Here is an 18276-nt window from a genome sequence, read left to right as displayed (position 1 = left end):
ATTGCAGGCGGTGCTGTGATAAACTTTCATTTCTTGGGATAAAACATTACAAATTCTACTTAACCTTATATAAACACATTTTTCTTTTCTGTCAGTTTCTCTTGAGCAGCTTTCACTTCCTTACGATCTGAACACACGAGACACTGATACGGGAGTCCGGATGTTTGCTGCTGTCGCTGCATGTTTGGGCTTGTTAGTGAAGAGGAAACACTCATGAAACACTGAAGCGTCTCATCCATGAAGACTAAAACACAACTATATAAGGAAGAATCGAGAACAGAGCCCCACAAGGCAAATAAAGTTTGCAGGTTTCATTTGAAAACGTTGAGTAAACCTCGGTTTAGTCTCAGAAATACATAAACTAGATACAGACATTTTTTTTTTTTTTTTACCTTTATTAGTTTTGGGTGTTCTAAAAAATAATTTTGGGTGTAGTTGAGTGTTTTTGGTCACTTTTCCAATAACCCCTGACTGCAGAGCGAAGCAAATGTTTAGAAATGTGGGCGGAGTCAAACGTTTGTGGCATTTCCGTGTCTCAAAACGCTGCCCAAGCAAACCCAACCCACGTCAACCTTGACTCCGCCCACATTGGGACACGGAGCTCATCATCGGTGCAGCCAGGAGCTTCTCCACTCGTCCATCTACTGAGCATGTGCAGAGCAACTATTTCCTCCGGCCTTGGTGAACATGACCAGAAGCAGAATCTCAGGAAAAGTTGCATTTTATCTGTTTTTCGACTGAGACGGATCATTTTCAAAAAGTTGCGTTTTCACTCACTTTGGGCACCGTTGTTGCGTTAACGCACTCGAGGGCTGCAAGTAACCATCATTTTGCTAATCGATAAATCTGTAGATTGTTTTAACGATTAGTCTTCTAATTTCTTAACAAACATTTTTGTCTTTATTTGCCCAGGTAAGTTATTAAAAACATATTCTCATGAAGAAAAAAAGCATTTTGAATAATTTCTGTAGAACAGCTCAAAATTAACACAACAATTGGACACACATATAAAGTTGTCGCAGTTTGCAGGTCGTGAGTCTTTACTCTTTACTGTGAAGTACTCCCACACTTTCTTTCGTGAAGTTTTCTCTCCTGGTGCGTCTCTTTCCGTCCCGTTTCTCAATGGGACCTTTTGCCAGCCGCCCCCGCCATCTTGCCGAAAGCACCGACTGTGTCGTTTCAGCCCGAAAACGGATCTCGGAAACACAAAGTTTTCGGTTTTCACTTGAAAACGTTGTTGTGTAAACGGTCTAAATTGGTGAATAGTTTCCAACGCTCCTGTCAGTAGACAGTGGAAAGTGAAGGCACCGTCTGTTTGTTTTTTTTATTGGGGTGGGAGGGGGGGGGGGGGGGGGGGGGGTTGTCATAACTCTCTTTTTGATCTTCATCTGTAAACATTAAAGATTTAGAAATACTGATTCATGATTACAAGTTGTTGTAAATATGGCTTCCAGGATTGAAGCCCTCCAAGTCCAGGACCTTCAGTGACTATTGTGGAAATTTGGGGGAGAGTATGGTTAAAATGTTGGGGGAGTACCATGCGAATGCAGAGCGAGTACTGTGTAAATATCGAGTATTGTGCAAATGATGATCAGGTATGGTTTCCATCTCAAGCGATTATCGTGCAAGTTTCGGATATGTAGTATGTTTAACGTGTTGCGGGACCGTCGTTTGTGCCACATTGTTTTTATTGTTCGGGATTCGTACGTCATCGCAGTTTGCGTCTCCGACGAGATGCGACTTGTTAAGTTGTAATCCGACGCTAAAACATCACAGTGAGGACAAACTGGTGGACACGCCCTAGTTTAAAAAACATACTAAAGCAGCTTCTAGATTCTGTGAAGTGTCTTAAACTGGTTCTCTTTGAAATGTGCAAATCAACACCTGCGATGTCAGCACCAAAAAAATGCCCCGTTGATCTTTGGCGCCCTCTCCAGGAGGCTGGGAGGCATAACAGGAAGCTCCTCTTTACATAAAATGCTCTTAAAAACAAATGTACAAAATTTTATAAAACGATAAAAGCTGGAAAAGTGAAAAGCACTGAAGGAACCCAGAGCGTTTCTGACGTCCGATAACAGTTTGTGACCAGCTGAGGGTTTCCAGGCCTCAGCCCCAGAAGCTCAGCGCCGCCATGACGCTGAAGCCCAGCATGATGAAGAGCACCTTGAGCAGCTGCTTGCCCGGCGTGTTCAGCTCGTGAGGGAGGATCTCCAGGAAGGTGATGTAGATGAAGGTGCCGGCGGCGAGGCCCTCCAGGACGGCTTGGATCAGGGCGCCGGCCGGCAGCTGGGCCTCCATCACGCCGATGCCGATGGCGATGCCCAACGGCGACATGACGGCGAACACGCCGACGTACGCCGCCACCCAGAAGGGCGGCACGGCGCTCTGCACCAGCTTCAGGGACAGGCTGAACACGATGATGCTCTTATGGACCATGATGGCGACGCAGATCTCCAACACCTGCAGACATTCACACGTTCATCTGTGAGACGTCCACCGACTCGATAGTACTAACCTTTAGCTACTTGCCAATAAGCGTGACATCACGCAATACTCGCCGGGTTTTATCGGGAAGCTTTTACGAGTACCAGTACTCAGACCCGATACTGGGTTGTTGAACAGACATGAGAGGTTTAAGCTCACAGTTCAGTGTGTGTGAGACACTCTCACAAGAAACTCTGACGGGGCTCAAACTGCTCAGGCGGTCATGTGATCGGAGGCCACAGATCTGACTCATGTGACCATGTGTCAGTCGGTGTTTCCTGTCGGCGCTCACTGAAGCTACCAATTCCACATTCTCCCTTAACCTCTGCATGAACTGAGATTACAAAGGAAACTTCACCTCAACCAGAAGAGGAGAGAGTAAATATGACGGTCCCATGGCTGGATTATTGTAGCGTTAGCCTTAGCTGAGCTGTCGGTATAAAGACTGATTCACTCATTAAAGTCATCTGAAGTTACATCAGTTAGTAGAAAGAAGGTGCTCTATAATCTGAATGTTAGAGGGAGGAAGATGCTCTATAATCTGGATGTTAGAGGAGGAAGATGCTCTATAATCTGGATGTTAGTGGGAGGAAGACGCTCTATATTCTGAATGTTAGTGGAAGGAAGATGCTCTATAATCTGAATGTTTGTGGAGGAAGATGCTCTATAATATGGATGTTAGTGGGGGGAAGATGCTCTATAATATGGATGTTAGTGGGAGGAAAATGCTCTATGGTCTGGATGTTAGAGGGGAAGATGCTCTATAATCTAGATGTTAGTGGAGGAAGATGCTCTATAATCTGGATGTTAGAGGAGGAAGATGCTCTATAATCTGAATGTTAGTGGAAGAAGACACTCTATCATATGGATGTTAGTGGGATGACATGCCCTATAATCTGGATGTTAGAGGAAGAATATGCTCTATAATTGCAATGTTAGTGGGATGAAGATGCTCTATGATCTGGATGTTAGAGGGGGGATGTTAGAGGGGAAGATGCTCTATAATCTAGATGTTAGTGGAGGAAGATGCTCTATAATCTGGATGTTAGTGGAGGAAGATGCTCTATAATCTTTACAAACAAACAAAGCACAAAACCAGAGAGATTTTGATATATTCTGGAGTGATTCTTTGTCTTCTGACCTTTGACTCCACGTTCTGCAGCCCGATGGCGAGACCCTCGAACACCGAGTGCAGCGAGAGAGAGAGGAAGAGCATGAAGGAGCGGAAGGAGGAGTGAGCCTGAAAGTCCACGTGCACGTGGTGCCCACTGCTCTCCACGTCTGGGCCCGTGTCCGTCCCGTGTCCATGTCCGTGTCCATATCCGTTACGGTTGTCAGATATGAGCGGCGCTCGCTCGCCCTCCCGGGCGCCTCGCAGTTCCTTGCAGTTGAGAACCATCCGCTCCAGGATGAGAACGGTGAAGAAACCAGCCGCCATGATGAACTCGGGCAGAGGGAAGCTGGTCTGCCGCCGAACAAATAAGGACACTTCAGTTTGAACACGTCCAGAAAGACAAGACATCTTACCTGGACATCAATTACTGTAATGTTTCGACTACATGACAAAGTTTTCAAGTGAGTTTTGGAATCCGTTTGCACAAAAGCAGTCCTGGGAGCCACACACAATGCAACTTTTTGAAAACAGCTCCTAAGGTGGAACTTTCTGAAAATGGTCCGACTCAGTCTTGAAGGGAAATACAACTTTTCTGAAATGCTGCTAGCCGTCATGCGCACCTTGGCCGTAGTAAATACTTCTTCTGCTCATGATCAGTAGCTGGACAATAACAATAATGTTATTAATGCTATATAACATTGTCGTGTAAACGTGAAACTTTTCTCAAACAAAAATGCAAAAACTAGAAATGGCGCCTAAGTCACACCCGAGCATAAATCACGTCTTTCAAAAATACGTGTCAGGAAGAGGAAAGATAAAGTATGTATTACAACATTTATCATTTAGGACTGTGGTACTGTAGCAGCTGTCTACTGTCATATGGTGACATCTAGTGGTCACAGATGGTATGTTCCATGCATTTTGAAAAGTCTTATAAAGTCACATTTTAATCACAGCCCAGTAATTGGAATTCGTTAATGAATCAATAAATACTCACTTATGTTTATAATACAAATTCACCCTCATCCATGTTTTTTATCACATCTAGTTTATGTAACATTAGTAATAACCTTCATGTTAGCTGGTGGCTACATGTTTAGCATTGGTTAGTGGTGACATATTTAGGATTAGCTGGTGGCTACATGTTTAGCGTTAGCTGGTAGCTACATGTTTAGTGTTAACTGGTAGCTACATGTTTAGCGTTAGCTGAAGGCTACATGTTTAGCTGGTGACTATATGTTTAGCATTAGCTAGTGGCGACATATTTAGGAAAAGCTGGTGTCTACATCTTTAGCGTTAGCAGGAGGCTACATCTTTAGTGTTAGCTAATGGATCGAAATTAAGCATTAAATTCCCACAATTTTCAAACTGAAACTTTCCTTTCATCTGTTTTGCCATCACATTTGTTAGCTGCTACTATTAGCGTGCTACTATTAGCATATTAGCATGCTACTGTAACAGCAAAGGGTTCGTACCTCCAGCCCGCGAGCCTCCAGCTCTGCGCTGATGTCCGATAGATAATCTGGGATGATATCGAGGAAACATGCCGACAGGAAAACGCCGCCGGCGAAACAGCTGATCAGACTGAGAATGGTACGATGTCGTTCTAAAGGAGGAAACAAAATAAGTCTCAGTATTCAGTAATTTACCTCATAAAAGTTGAAACTACTCCAAAACATTACTTAACTTACAGTAATATGAGTATTTGTAATGTAACTGTATAATCTCATTATTCCACATATCTGGAAAAAATTAGTTAATTATGTTACAAATAGAGTATTTGTAATTGTCTGCATGGTTTTAAAAGTCGTTGAGTAGACAACATGGTGTATAATCTATTCGTGTACGAGTTAGGAAAAAAAAGTATAATTACCCCAAATTACTATGTAAAAGCAGTAATAACAGTATTTTTAATTAGTTACTATCGATTCCAAAGTGGATTATATGGAGTAACTTGTACTTAAATATGAGTAAAATCACCAACTTGAAAAAACTGTCCCCAAAAGTACTTCTTACTTGCAGTAATTTGTATTAATAAAATTAAAGGTAGGTAATATTTACAGTATTTTACTGGTAGTTACTCCACTAGATAATAGTATTTAAAAATATTGCCAAGAATACCACCTAATTACAATAATCCAAGTATTTATTTTCCTTCTGATTTAAGAGTAGTGGAAAGGATTAAATCGTGTAACGAGTACAACAATCTAGTAGTCAATACTTAAAAATATTACTTATTACTGTGATACGCGGGTATTACTGATATTCACACTACTGTAATTAACCAATATTACAACTCCACCACTTCAAATGATAAAAGTACTATTCTAAGTACTTTATAAGGTATTCCATAGGGAACAAAGGTGGATTTAAAGAGCGCAATGCCTCCAGGGTCATGGTGGTCTGACTGCAGTCAGCTGGTGGAAGCCTGGAGCTCAAAGTTCTGCTGGTTACTACGCAGAGTATCTGAGTATATGGAAAGACTACTTCTAATCAAATGCGAGTAAAAAGTAATTTACGAATTAATGACAGTCATGGGTACTTTTAACATATCAGTAGTAAGGTAGGTTTAAATTGTACTTAAGTATGAATTCCGTACCCCAAAATAGTACCCGATTACTGTAATGTGAGTAGCAAAAATGAGGAACTTGCCCTTAAACTGTGTGTTTCTGTCTATGTGTGTAAAGTATTCATGAAAATACAAGTAGCTAAAACGATTACTTGATTACAATAATGTATCTATGTGTGACCTCTACGCCTTAGTATTTTAAGAAAGGAGATCACATGACGTAAACTGTACTTAAGCATGAGTAAAATCCCATATGTATAAGTACAATTGTTTAGAAATACTGCTTATTTAGTTACTAATTGTAATCTATTACATCAACTACTTGTGATTTGAAAAGTAGCAAGCATTCAAAATGTACTGAAATAGGAGCAGCTTTACATTGCTTGAGAAAAATACTAATAAATGTACTCAAAATATGGCTAAAATAAAGTAACTGAGCATGTGTATTTAGTTACTTTCACTGCTGATAATTGTAACCAGAGAAACAGATTACATGCTGTCAATTTGATTGAATATGTAAAAAGTATTAGTAAAATGACAAACTAAATTACTACTTATAATACTAGTTAGTTACGATTTGGAATTCAGTACTTTAACTTGTTATGAATATACGAGTATTGAGGAGATGTACATGGTGTTAATTGTAATTGAGCGATGTCCGTAAACGCATCACCGTCTAAATCAGTGATAAGGTCAGTAAACAGGCGCTATAAAAGCATTTATCAATAAACAATGATCTTTGAGTTACAGAGATCACCTCATTATATTCCTCCCAGTCTATACTCTGTAATCTCACTGCTTTATGTGTTTTTTATGGTTCGTCGGAAACAGGATCAGCAGTTATTTCCTTGTTTTCTTTCACTATCACAGCTCAGACATGTGACACCCAAACACTTCAAAACCGCCCAAGTCACACCAGCCTCCCTTCACATTCCCAACAATTTCAGTTGTCTTTTACGATGTGGACAAAATAACACGCTCTGGGTGATATTTTAAAAGTAGGAATGGGTTGCAGACGTTTTCCCTTTTCATTCGGCACTAGTGTCACGAAGCAACAGTCCCTCTAATCGATGTAAAACTTTGAACGTTCCCGACCTGTGCCTTGAGTGTCCCTGAACCAGGGCAGTCGCGCGGGGATGAATCCGCAGAACAGCGTGAGGAGGAGCAGCCCGAACAGAGCGCCCAGCTTCACCTGCAGCAGGTAATCCATCACGGGTAATCTGTAACTGTAACTACCCGAGCAGCATGTCTCGGTCCGCTGGCTCTCACGGGCAGAGGAGATGACAGTCTGGAGTCAACGGGAACCAAGAGGTAGTGTTTTGAGACAGACCGGAGCGACGGTGGCCGAGGAGGAGCACACCACGGCAGAAAGCGAACGAGGGACTTCTTCTTGGCTTACGCAGGCAAAACGCTAAAATGGCGTATTGCTGCCCTCTACCGTTTGTTATTCGTATTCGTTTTTCCAGTTAAGCCAAGGAGGTAACAAACCGGACCAGTAATCAAATACTCAGATTACTTGATTTAACGATGACTTTTATGGAGTTGTACGATTATGAGTATTATTTTGAATGTGTAATTTTACTCACAGTCATAATTCATATCAGATAACACTTTGAAGTAGTAGTAGAGGAAGTCAATTAATTATGCCTTCTGTAACTGTGTACTTTGGGGTATCTGGACTTTTTTATTTCACGTTCATGATCTTAATACTCAAAAGTAGTTTAAAAACTCACTCCGTGGGGAAATGTGTTTCTTTAATTCAAGGTTTTCATATTTTTCAGTTTAAAGTTTCAGTCTTTAATTTCAAAAGAGTAATTTTTTTCTGCCCAAACTTTGATTTCAAAGCTGCGGAAGAGTATTAGGGCCACTGAAGAAAAAAGAAGAATCAGGTAAAAAAAAAAAAAAAGGACTCGTTCTCTTTGAGAACAATGTTGAAAATCAATGTCGAGATTTTTCTTTAGGGCCACTGAAGAAAAGAATAACGGAGGTTAAAAAATAAGAAGAATCCTAATGCACTAAAATACAAACGGGAGACGTCTGTCTTCTTGTCATTTGCCCATGGATGCTGGAATAATCACATTCAATCACATAATTCTTACTCTCCAGGGTCGCTTACTGCTTATGGACATCTGATTTTTACACAGGATTTCCTTGTTTAACATTAATACATTTTATAAGAGCCTCCGAAAATAAAAATCTGGACTTTGATTTTCGACTTTCTCTGAAGTGCATGAGTTTTGTTTTTTGTTTTTTTTGTTTTTAACCTCCGATTTCTTTTTTCTTTCTTCAGGGGCCCGCTTCCTTACCAAACTCACCAGTAGGTGGCGCGCTCTCACCACCACGTAAGCGCCAGGAACGACGTGATGACGACATAGGGACGCGGCGGAAGTACCCCGACTCTCGAGTGCTGATGTGTTCCAGGAGGCTGTAGTGCTGAACCGAGCCGGGTAGAACCGGGCAGAACCGAGCGGAGCGGCGTGCGTGTGGACTCGGTAGTCGAGCTCCGAGCAGCGGCGCCCGGGTGGACGTGTTTCAAGAAGTTGTAGTCCGGTTCAGAGGCGAGCCGAGCGGCGTGTGTTTGGACGCGGCAGGACGAGCAGCGGCTACCGGGTGGATGTGAGAGGAGAGCGGCGGAACGCGGAGCTCATGGCGGTGAGGGGCCGACACACACCGGCTGCTAGTGACACTTCGGCTCAACATGGACCGACTGAGGCTGGCAGAGTACTGACAAGTCTGTACTACACTACTGACAAGTCTGTACTGCACTAGTGGCCGTCTGTGCTGCACTACTGACAAGTCTGTACTGCACTACTGACAAGTCTGTGCTGCACTAGTGGCCGTCTGTGCTGCACTACTGACAAGCCTGTACTGCACTACTGACAAGTCTGTACTGCACTACTGACAGTCTGTGCTGCACTACTGACAAGTCTGTACTGCACTACTGACAAGCCTGTACTGCACTACTGACAGTCTGTACTACACTACTGACAGCCTGTACTACACTACTGACAAGTCTACTACTCAAGTAATACTGACAGTTTGCACTCGAACATTACTGACGGTCTGTACTCGAGTACTACTGACTACTCTTCTTCAAAAGTACTCAAATACAACGGATCAAGAAGTACTCGAGTAACAGCAGTGGGAAGAGTAGTGACAGTCTGGTACAAATACTCCAAACTGTACAAGTAATCCAAAATTGTACTTGCCTACAGAAATATCGGCATTGTAATCGAGTACATGACATCACATGTAAATGAAATGGAGTATCCTTGAAGAGTAATAGAGTCTGGTGGAAGTAGCTTAGTACAAATACTCGCATTGCTGTTATTAAGACATATTTATGGGATACTTGTACTAAAATGTACTTAAAAGAAGAATACTTAAAATAATCAAAAATACATGTGATTTACTCTTGAAATTATAAACTACTGTGAAAGTAACTAAGTACAAATACTCATTAATGTAATGGAATATTTTGGGGTCTTTTAGCAGTATTTTCCTGAAGTGTGTAGTTTTACTCATACCTGGGTACAATGTACACAAAGTAATGTATTGTGTTGCAGCCTAAAGGTAAGGTGGGCACGAAGGGGAAGAAGCAGATCCTGGAGGAAAACGAAGCAACGCTGAAGTTTTACACTCGAGTCATTCTGGGAGCAAACGTGAGGCAAACGTTTGTTTATTTGTTTGTTTGTTTGCTTGTTTGTTCATTTCCGTTACTTTTTTGTTTTGTTTGCTTTTTTATGTACTTCTTTCTTTCTTTCTTTTGTTGTCTGGTTTTGGTTTGTTTGTTCATTTAGTTGTTTTTGTTTGTAATTTTTCAGTTTATTTTGGTTTATTTGTTGTTTACATTTGTTTGTCCCTCTATTTCTGCCCTGATGATGATGATGATGATGATGGAATCCTGACCCCCCCCCCCCCCCCCCCCCCCCCCCCGCAGGCGCTGTGAACTTGCTGGTGTTCTACGGCTCCTCGTCCTTCTGGACCTGGGTGAGTCTCCTCTCGTGTCCTCTCAGTTCTTCAGGTTCCTGTGATTCTCTGATTCTAAAGAACCTGGTTCTGGTTCTGGTTCTGGTCCCGGTAACCCCCCCCTCCCCCGGCAGTTGATGCTGGTCTTCGCTCTAGCGGTCTACGTGGGGAGTTACCGCTCCATGTCGGCCATGGCCAAGCCGGCGTTCGCCGAGGACGGAAGTCTGCTGGACGGAGGAATCGACCTGAACATGGAGCAGGGGATGGCAGAGTGAGTCCGGTTCTGGTTCTAGACTCGGTTCAATCGACTGAGTCTGGTTCTAAGTTTCGATGTTCTATTTTTCCGTCTCTGTCTGTAATCTGGTGTTCCAGCAGGTAAAAAAATCCTGCAGGATTTAATTTAAAAACCGGTTGTATTTCCTCTTTGTACCACTAGAGGGAGCTCACACAGCACAGACACTTCATTCATAAATGTAGTTTTTATTTCCATCTTCTTCATATTGACAGATTATTTTACTTCTTAAAGCTAAAATCAAATTTATTCAGAAGTTTAACCTTCAGAATTTTTCTATGCTTGAAGGGATTTGATAAAATTCTCTCTTTGTACTTTTATCCACTTCATTCCTGTTTTTATTCCTCTTTCTGTTTCTACATCATTGCAGGTTCTCGTAAAGTAAATTTACTATTTAAGTCAAAGCTTCACTCTCTACACACACACACACACACACACACACACACACACACACACACACACACACACACACACACACACACACACACACACACTTTAAAGGCCAAACAACTTAGAGCAGGATTATATTAATTTACTGATGGAATAATAGATTGAAACAAGTGATTTATTTCAGTAAAATCATATGAATTGAATCGTTACTCATAAAGAAAAGTTTAATTGAACCACAGATGTTGATATTTTGCTCTTTCAGCTCATTTCATATAGATTCCCAGTTTTCTGCCGAGTCCGTGGAGCAAATTTAATCTATATATTTGAAGACTTTTACACTCTGGAGTTGTTTATCTTAGAGTTCAGTAACTGTTTCCACCGACAGTTTGACGGTTTTGTGTTTATTTTTGTCTTTTTTGTTTTTCTGTTGTTTGTCTAATTTTGTTTATTTTTCTTTTTGTCTTTTTCTTAAAAAAATTTTTTTTAGATTTTCAATCTTTCGTCTGTTTTCTTGTTTCTTACTATTTTTGACTTTTTGTATTAAAAACTTTGTCTGTTTTGGACTTTTTTCTTCTTTTTTTTTAAATGACTATTTGTGTTTAAAGCCCCTCAGTCTCGACTCGCAGGCATTTTTTATTTTATTTTTTTTAACCTGATGTGACTGAGATCCTCTTCATGCAGCTTCATCTCACCAACACCAGACTTTGATAATGTGACATCTTGTGACTTTCAGACACCTGAAGGACGTCATCCTGCTCACGGCCATCGTACAGGTGCTCAGCACCATCACCTCGTACTTCTGGTACCTCTGGCTGCTGGTGAGACTTTGAGCCGTCCTCAGTGATTCATGTCGTTTGATTTGTGCTCGCTCGGATCTGTGATGGGATTTGTGTGTGTGTGTGTGTGTGTCAGGCCCCGGCCCGGGCCCTGCACCTCCTCTGGGTGAACTTCCTGGGACCCTGGTTCACGGCGGAGAGCCCGTCGGCTCCGGAGGAGGTGAACGAGAAGAAGCAGAGGAGGCAGGAGCGCAGGCAGATGAAGAGGTTCTGATGCTGAGCAGAGACACAGCAGTATTTTTATAAACACATCAACAAGAACTCCTAATTTATTCAGGAAGAAACTCTGCTGGTGCCTGCGACACAAAACTGATCGATTCTGAAGCTTTCTGGATTAATATAGTGTGTGTGTGTGTGTGTGTGTGTGTGTGTGTGTGTGTGTGTGTGTGTGTGTGTGTGTGTGTGTGTGTGTGTGTGTGTGTGTGTGTGTGTGTGTGTGTGTGTGTGTGTGTGTGTGTGTGTGTGTGTGTGTGTGTGTGTGTGTGTGTGTGTGTGTGTGTGTGTGTGTGTGTGTGTGTGTGTGTGTGTGTGTGTGTGTGTGTGTGTGTGTGTGTGTGTGTGTGTGTGTGTGTGTGTCTGACTGACTGACTGACTGACTGACTGACTGACTGACTGACTGACTGACTGACTGACTGACTGACTGACTGACTTATTTTGTGTGTGAGAGACTTGTAAATCATCCTCCGCTACAACAGACTATTTCTTTTTTCTTTTTTACTTCTTTTTTCTTTTCATGACTTTTTCCTCACAGTTTCTCTAATTTCTGTCTTTTTTTTTTTTTTCGTCTTTTTGACCATTTGTCAGTTTTTTTAATCCATTTTTTTGACCATGTGGGTTTAAAACACCCTCAGTCTTGTCTCACAGGCTTTTGAAGTCACTCCAGGTTCTGCAATGTCAGGTGGAGATGATTATCTTGACAGGACTGAGCCTGTGAGTCCAGACTGAGGGAAAAACCTGACATTTACAGGTCCTTACAAGCACTTTGATATTTCAGTACACACACACACACACACACACACACACCAGCTCCCTGTTCAGATGAACTGTAGTCACACACCGCTCTGCTGCTATATTAGCTTCATACGTTCTGTTTTGTTCCTTCTGCCTTCTCATAAAATCGTTTTCCGCCTGAAATCTGTTGAGATGTTTTATCTCGTACAGAAGTGAGCGCGTCACTGTGACTCCATGTCGTCACACTTCCCTCCTGCAGGTTTCTCTCCCACAAACTGGCAACCCGTTCGTCAGATTCACTTCAGACTGGAGATGTTGGTTTGAATCAGAAATGGTTTTGTAATAAAAACTATTTGTTCAGTGTTTGGACTTTTTACCTTTTAAATCTTCATATGTTGGACTGGACAGTGTAGTGGTCAGCACGCCTCGCGGTGAGAAAGTCCCCGGTTTGAGTCCAGGTCTCTTGTGTCATGACAGATTTGACCGGATGATATTCTGACTAAACATGAACCACCAAAGTGCAGAGAGAAAGAGGGTGGACTCCAGCAGAGAGGAAAGGAAGTCAAACTACAGAAAGGACAGAGCACTGACAGAGAAACCACAAAGTACAGACATGTAATGTGACGCGTAAATCACATTTATACGTCATTTAAACACGTTTAAAAGAGCAAAACTGACCCACGTCAGCTTTTATCGATCTGTGACTAAAGTGTAAATATCTTTAGAGACGGAAGGAAATGATTAATGAAACAATGGAAAAGGATCAAATCAATCCCAAACTATAGAATAACGAGTGTAAACTACAGAAAACTACCTCAAACCTGGTATAAACAACACAAATCTCGTGTCAACCGGGTCCAAGTGATGGGATTCAATGTGAAATAACTCCTGACAATCTGGTCGAAAACTAAAGAAAATCACTTTAAACCCACAACTAATTACAAAAACAACCAGTCTTAGTCCGAACCACGGAAAAAGCAATAAGCCTGCATCGACTCCAGAAACGTGAAAGTAGATTTTTCAGTTTTCTGTATCTGAGTGTGTATTTTCACTTTTACATTGACAGTCGTGGAGTGGCAGGACTTCCTGTTTAAAAATGTCTTCTTTTATTTTTTAACTTATTAAAACATTCTTGAAGCAACAACAACAAAAAAACACTTGTTCAAAACATTACAAATGATTGGTAGAATTAATGAATGAGAAGATTCTCAGAAAATACTTTAAATAAAAAAAACAACAAAAACGCCGTCTCAACTGAAAAAACGCCAAAACAATAATTGATGAGAATTTCGATTTTCTGAGATTAAAACAGGAAGAGATGATCTCTTGAGTGCGTCCGGCTCCACCCCAACACGTCCTCCACCTTCAGACCGGCACCGTCAGACAAAACAGGAACTTCAGGGGGACGAGTGGAGCCTTTGACCTCTGAACTCCACCTGACTTTGAAGTGAAGACAGAGAATCACAGGCTGTGCTCAGTGGGTGAACCCTCAACATCCAGGACCCAGAGGGTGGAGTCCAAGACCCAGTTCAGGACCCAGAGGGTGGAGTCCAAGACCCAGTTCAGGACCCAGAGGGTGGAGTCCAAGACCCAGAGGGTGGAGCCCAGGACCCAGTCTAGGACCCAGAGGTTGGAGTCCAGGACCCAGTCCAAGACCCAGAGGGTGGAGCCCAGGACCCAGTCTAGGACCCAGAGGGTGGAGCCCAGGACCCAGTCTAGGACCCAGAGGGTGGAGTCCAGGACCCAGAGGATGGAGTCGCTCTCATGAAGGACAATCCTTCATCTGAACGTCTTCCACGGAGAAAAATCCAATAAATGAGCATCGATATGTCAGGCGACATCTTCTGTCTTCCAGAGGACTCCAGGTCTGTCCATAGTTTCCACAGCATCCACTGCATCTACAGTGCTTATACTGTCCACAGCATCCACATTGTTCACAGCATTCACCACGTCCACAGCATCCACTGTATTCACAGTGTCCACTGCATCAACAACCAGCTCAGCATCCACAGTATCCAATAGGTCCACAGCATTTAAATTGTCACCAGCACCCACTACATCCATTGCATCCACAACGACCACAGCATTCACAATGTCCATATTGTCTAACAGATCCACAGTGTCCAACACATCCACAGTGTCCACAGCAGATCAATAAAACCACATCTAATAATGTGACTCAGCTTCACAATTTAAAAAACAAACAAAAAAAAAACCGTAGGAAATCATCAGAACTCTTACAAGCTCGCATGTTAGCCACTGCCCAGCCAGTCTTCTATCACCACATTTACTCTTCGTTGCGTTTTCGTTGCTCGTTTACACAACAACCGTGTTCGGAGCAACTGAAATCCGCAACTTTTTCAAAACGCTCCGACTGTGTCTCCATGGAAACGGGATGAAAATGCAACATTTCTGTAATGTTGCACCACAGCCACAGTAAATATTCTTCTGCACATGCTCAGTAGACGCACAGTAAGAACAAAGTTTTCCTCCAGAGTGTCATGACTCCATATTCTACTGGGACTTGGTAGTTTTATCGTCGACAGTCACTGTAATAACAATCCAACTTGGTCGTCTGTCCACTAGAATGTCCGGGTACTACCACTGTTAATGTTTATAACTTATTGTCCTCTGCACCTATATGTATTTTTGGGTTTCATTACAAACACAAACAACAGCGCCAAAATATTTCAGCGTAAACGCAAAAGAAAAACCGCATTTTCACGTGAAATCTTATGTCATGGGTCCAAAGACCAGAAGGAAAAGTAGATTCAGTGACTCACTGCTGCCACCCAGTGTACGGAGCTGGTCTGTACATTCAAAGCAGATTTCAAGATACCGTAGAATTTCATAAGTTTCAGTGCTGCACCTGAGATCAACTCACATTTCATGATAAACTTGGTGTTGGTTTATTTCAGCCTCCTGGATTAAACATAATACGATATATTAAAAAAATAAATAAAACCAGAAACGTTTAGATATGGTTGAAAGAGAAAATATCTACGTTTTCAACGCGATACCCCCTGGTACAATGTGCTAAAAGCCATATCCTGCGTCTGTGTGCTCTATCGGCGTTACCTAGCTGGTCAGAGCGCTGCTGCAGCGCCGTAGAGCTCCCTGTGGACTATCATTTCTTAACACAGTCCATTGACGTTAGTGGAGACTGAATGACCTGTCCATTAACTGATGTAACATCATCCGAATTACAGAGCACCTTCCTTCCACTAACATCCAGAATATAGAGCATCTGCCCCAACTAACATCCAGATTATAGTCCACCTGCCCCATTAACATCCAGATTATAGAGCATCTGCCTCTGCTGACATCCATATCATAGAGCATATCCCTCTGCTGACATCCAGATTATAGTCCATCTGCCCCAGTAACATCCAGATTATAGAGCATCTGCCCCATTAACATCCAGATCATAGAGCATATTCCTCTGCTGACATCCAGATTATAGAGCAGCATCCTCCTCTAACATCCAGATTATAGAGCATCTTCCTCCACTAACATCCAGATAATAGGCATCGGCCTCCTTTAACATCCACATTATAGAGCATCTCCCTCCTCTGTAACATCCACATTATAGAGCATCTTCCTTCGTAAACATCCAGATTATAGAGCATCGTCCTCCTTTAACATCCAGACCATAGAGCATCTTCCTCCACTAACATCCAGATTATAGAACATTGTCCCCACTAACATCCAGATTATAGAGCATCTCCCCAACATCCAGATTATAGAGCATCTCCTCCATAACACCCAGATTATAGAGCACCCCTCCTTCAACATCCAGATTATAGAGCACCTTCCTCCCAACATCCAGATTATAGAGCATCTCCTCCATAACACCCAGATTATAGAGCACCCCTCCTTCAACATCCAGATTATAGAGCACCTTCCCCATAACACCCAGATTATAGAGCATCCCCCTCCTCCAACACCCAGATTATAGAGCATCTCCCCCTCCAACATCCAGAGCATAGAGCATCTCCCTCCTCCAACATCCAGATTATAGAGCATCTTCCCCCTAACACCCAGATTATAGAGCATCTCCCTCCTCCAACATCCAGATCATAGAGCATCTCCCTCCTCCAACATCCAGATTATAGAGCATCTTCCTCCTAACACCCAGATTATAGAGCATCTTCCTCCCACTAACTGAGACAATCAACATATTTAATTAGGTAAACTTGAGCTTTAAAGAAACGAGAAGAAAGGGAGGGATATGGTCGTCCCCCAGTTGTCTTCTACAACAAATCCTTTAATAAAGGATTAAACAAGACGAGGCCTGCAGCGCCCAGCAGAGCAGTGAGCCTCCGCTGAGACAACAACACATCCAGTCTCTCCTCTTTCATGGTCTCGTTTGCCTGTTTGTGCGCAGAAAGGCCTCGTGTGAGTGACCACAGGCGGTGGTGGCGGTGGCGTGGCGGTGGCGCCACAGTCTGAGCTCAGATGGGCAGCGCTCAGGGACAGACACCACCACGCTGGGTTCCCTTCCTCTTCCTTTGTTTTCATCCCGCTTCCTTCCACGCTTTCTTAGATACCCTTCTGATGGAAGTCCAAATAAACCACAATACTGTGAAAGTAAACAAACGCAGGCAGAGACCAACAGACCACATCTGGAGCCAAGAGATAGATAGATAGATAGATAGATAGATAGATAGATAGATAGATAGATAGATAGATAGATAGATAGATAGATAGATAGATAGATAGATAGATAGATAGATAGATGGATGGATGGATGGATGGATGGATGGATGGATGGATAGACAGATAGACAGATAGATAGATAGATAGATAGATAGATAGATAGATAGATAGATAGATAGATAGATAGATAGATAGATAGATAGATAGATAGATAGATAGATAGCTCTAGAATCCAGATGTTAGTGGGAGGAAGATGATCCATTTAGTGACTCACTACACCATCTGTTGGTGAAAACCTGTATTGCAAGACTAAACATTTTCCTATCATAACATCTTTTATTTCAAACATCTTATTATAACTATAATTTCTGTTTTTATCGGTTTGGATTAAATAAAAATACAATGATACCTCGGCTTACGCAGTTTGTTTTTCTTTCTTGGTCCTCGTGTCACAGATCGCCCGTTTCCACCAGTTGCCATCCCCCCGCCCCGCCCTCCTCCTCCTCCTGCTATCAGACCTTCAGTGGAACCCCAGATTAATGGCTAATTTCCAGGAAACCTTTTGTGTTCTGTCATAGAGTGCTTTCCATTAATTAGAGGCTGTGTTTCTCAGAGCGGAGGGGAAGAGCCGACGGGTGATTAATGAGTGAAACTGCTGCAGTCTGCAGCTCGTCTGATGGAGAGCGTGAGAGTCACAGGAGCTGAGGATCAACCTGAGGCCTCCGGGGAAAACACAACCTCATGGATCCAGGTAAGAAACGAGAGAGCAGTGGACTTTAGACTTTAAAATAGAATAGAATAGAATAGAATAGAATACAATACAATACAATACAATACAATACAATACAAAAAAAACAAAAAGTAGAATGGAATGATTTTAATAGAATAAAAAATGTGAAAAAATTGAATAAATATAAAAAAGGAGACAAAATAGTATTTAATAGAATAAAATAGAATGGAAACAAAAGGTGGAACAGGATTAAATAGACGAAAAATATAACAGACACTTAAA

General features: G+C 42.2%; 2 protein-coding genes across 3 annotated transcripts; one reads left to right on the top strand and one right to left on the bottom strand.

Moving 5' to 3' along the window:
• Positions 1-362: 362 nt before the first annotated feature.
• Positions 363-7509, bottom strand: slc39a1 (solute carrier family 39 member 1). The gene is made up of 4 exons (XM_080458737.1): positions 7263-7509; positions 5074-5204; positions 3626-3949; positions 363-2460 (listed from the first exon to the last, which is right to left on the bottom strand). Exons 1-4 carry the CDS (start codon positions 7375-7377, stop codon positions 2107-2109), a joined length of 924 nt encoding a protein of 307 aa, XP_080314863.1. The 5' UTR covers positions 7378-7509; the 3' UTR covers positions 363-2106.
• A 1192-nt stretch (positions 7510-8701) lies between these two features.
• tmem208 (transmembrane protein 208) lies at positions 8702-12962 on the top strand. 2 transcript variants are annotated; one of them, XM_080490823.1, is made up of 6 exons: positions 8702-8819; positions 9734-9860; positions 10108-10157; positions 10271-10407; positions 11552-11636; positions 11731-12962. In XM_080490823.1, exons 1-6 carry the CDS (start codon positions 8814-8816, stop codon positions 11866-11868), a joined length of 543 nt encoding a protein of 180 aa, XP_080346949.1. In that variant the 5' UTR covers positions 8702-8813; the 3' UTR covers positions 11869-12962. The 2 variants fall into 2 exon arrangements, with proteins under 2 accessions (XP_080346949.1, XP_080346948.1); XM_080490822.1 differs by lacking the exons at positions 8702-8819; positions 9734-9860 and having other exon boundaries at positions 10116-10157.
• Positions 12963-18276: the final 5314 nt, after the last annotated feature.

This window comes from Lipophrys pholis (assembly GCF_963383615.2).
Source record: "Lipophrys pholis genome assembly, chromosome: 2".
Classification (NCBI taxonomy): Eukaryota; Metazoa; Chordata; class Actinopteri; order Blenniiformes; family Blenniidae; genus Lipophrys; species Lipophrys pholis.
Note: the sequence above shows the minus strand (reverse complement) of the source record. Positions and strands in the feature narration are given on the sequence as shown.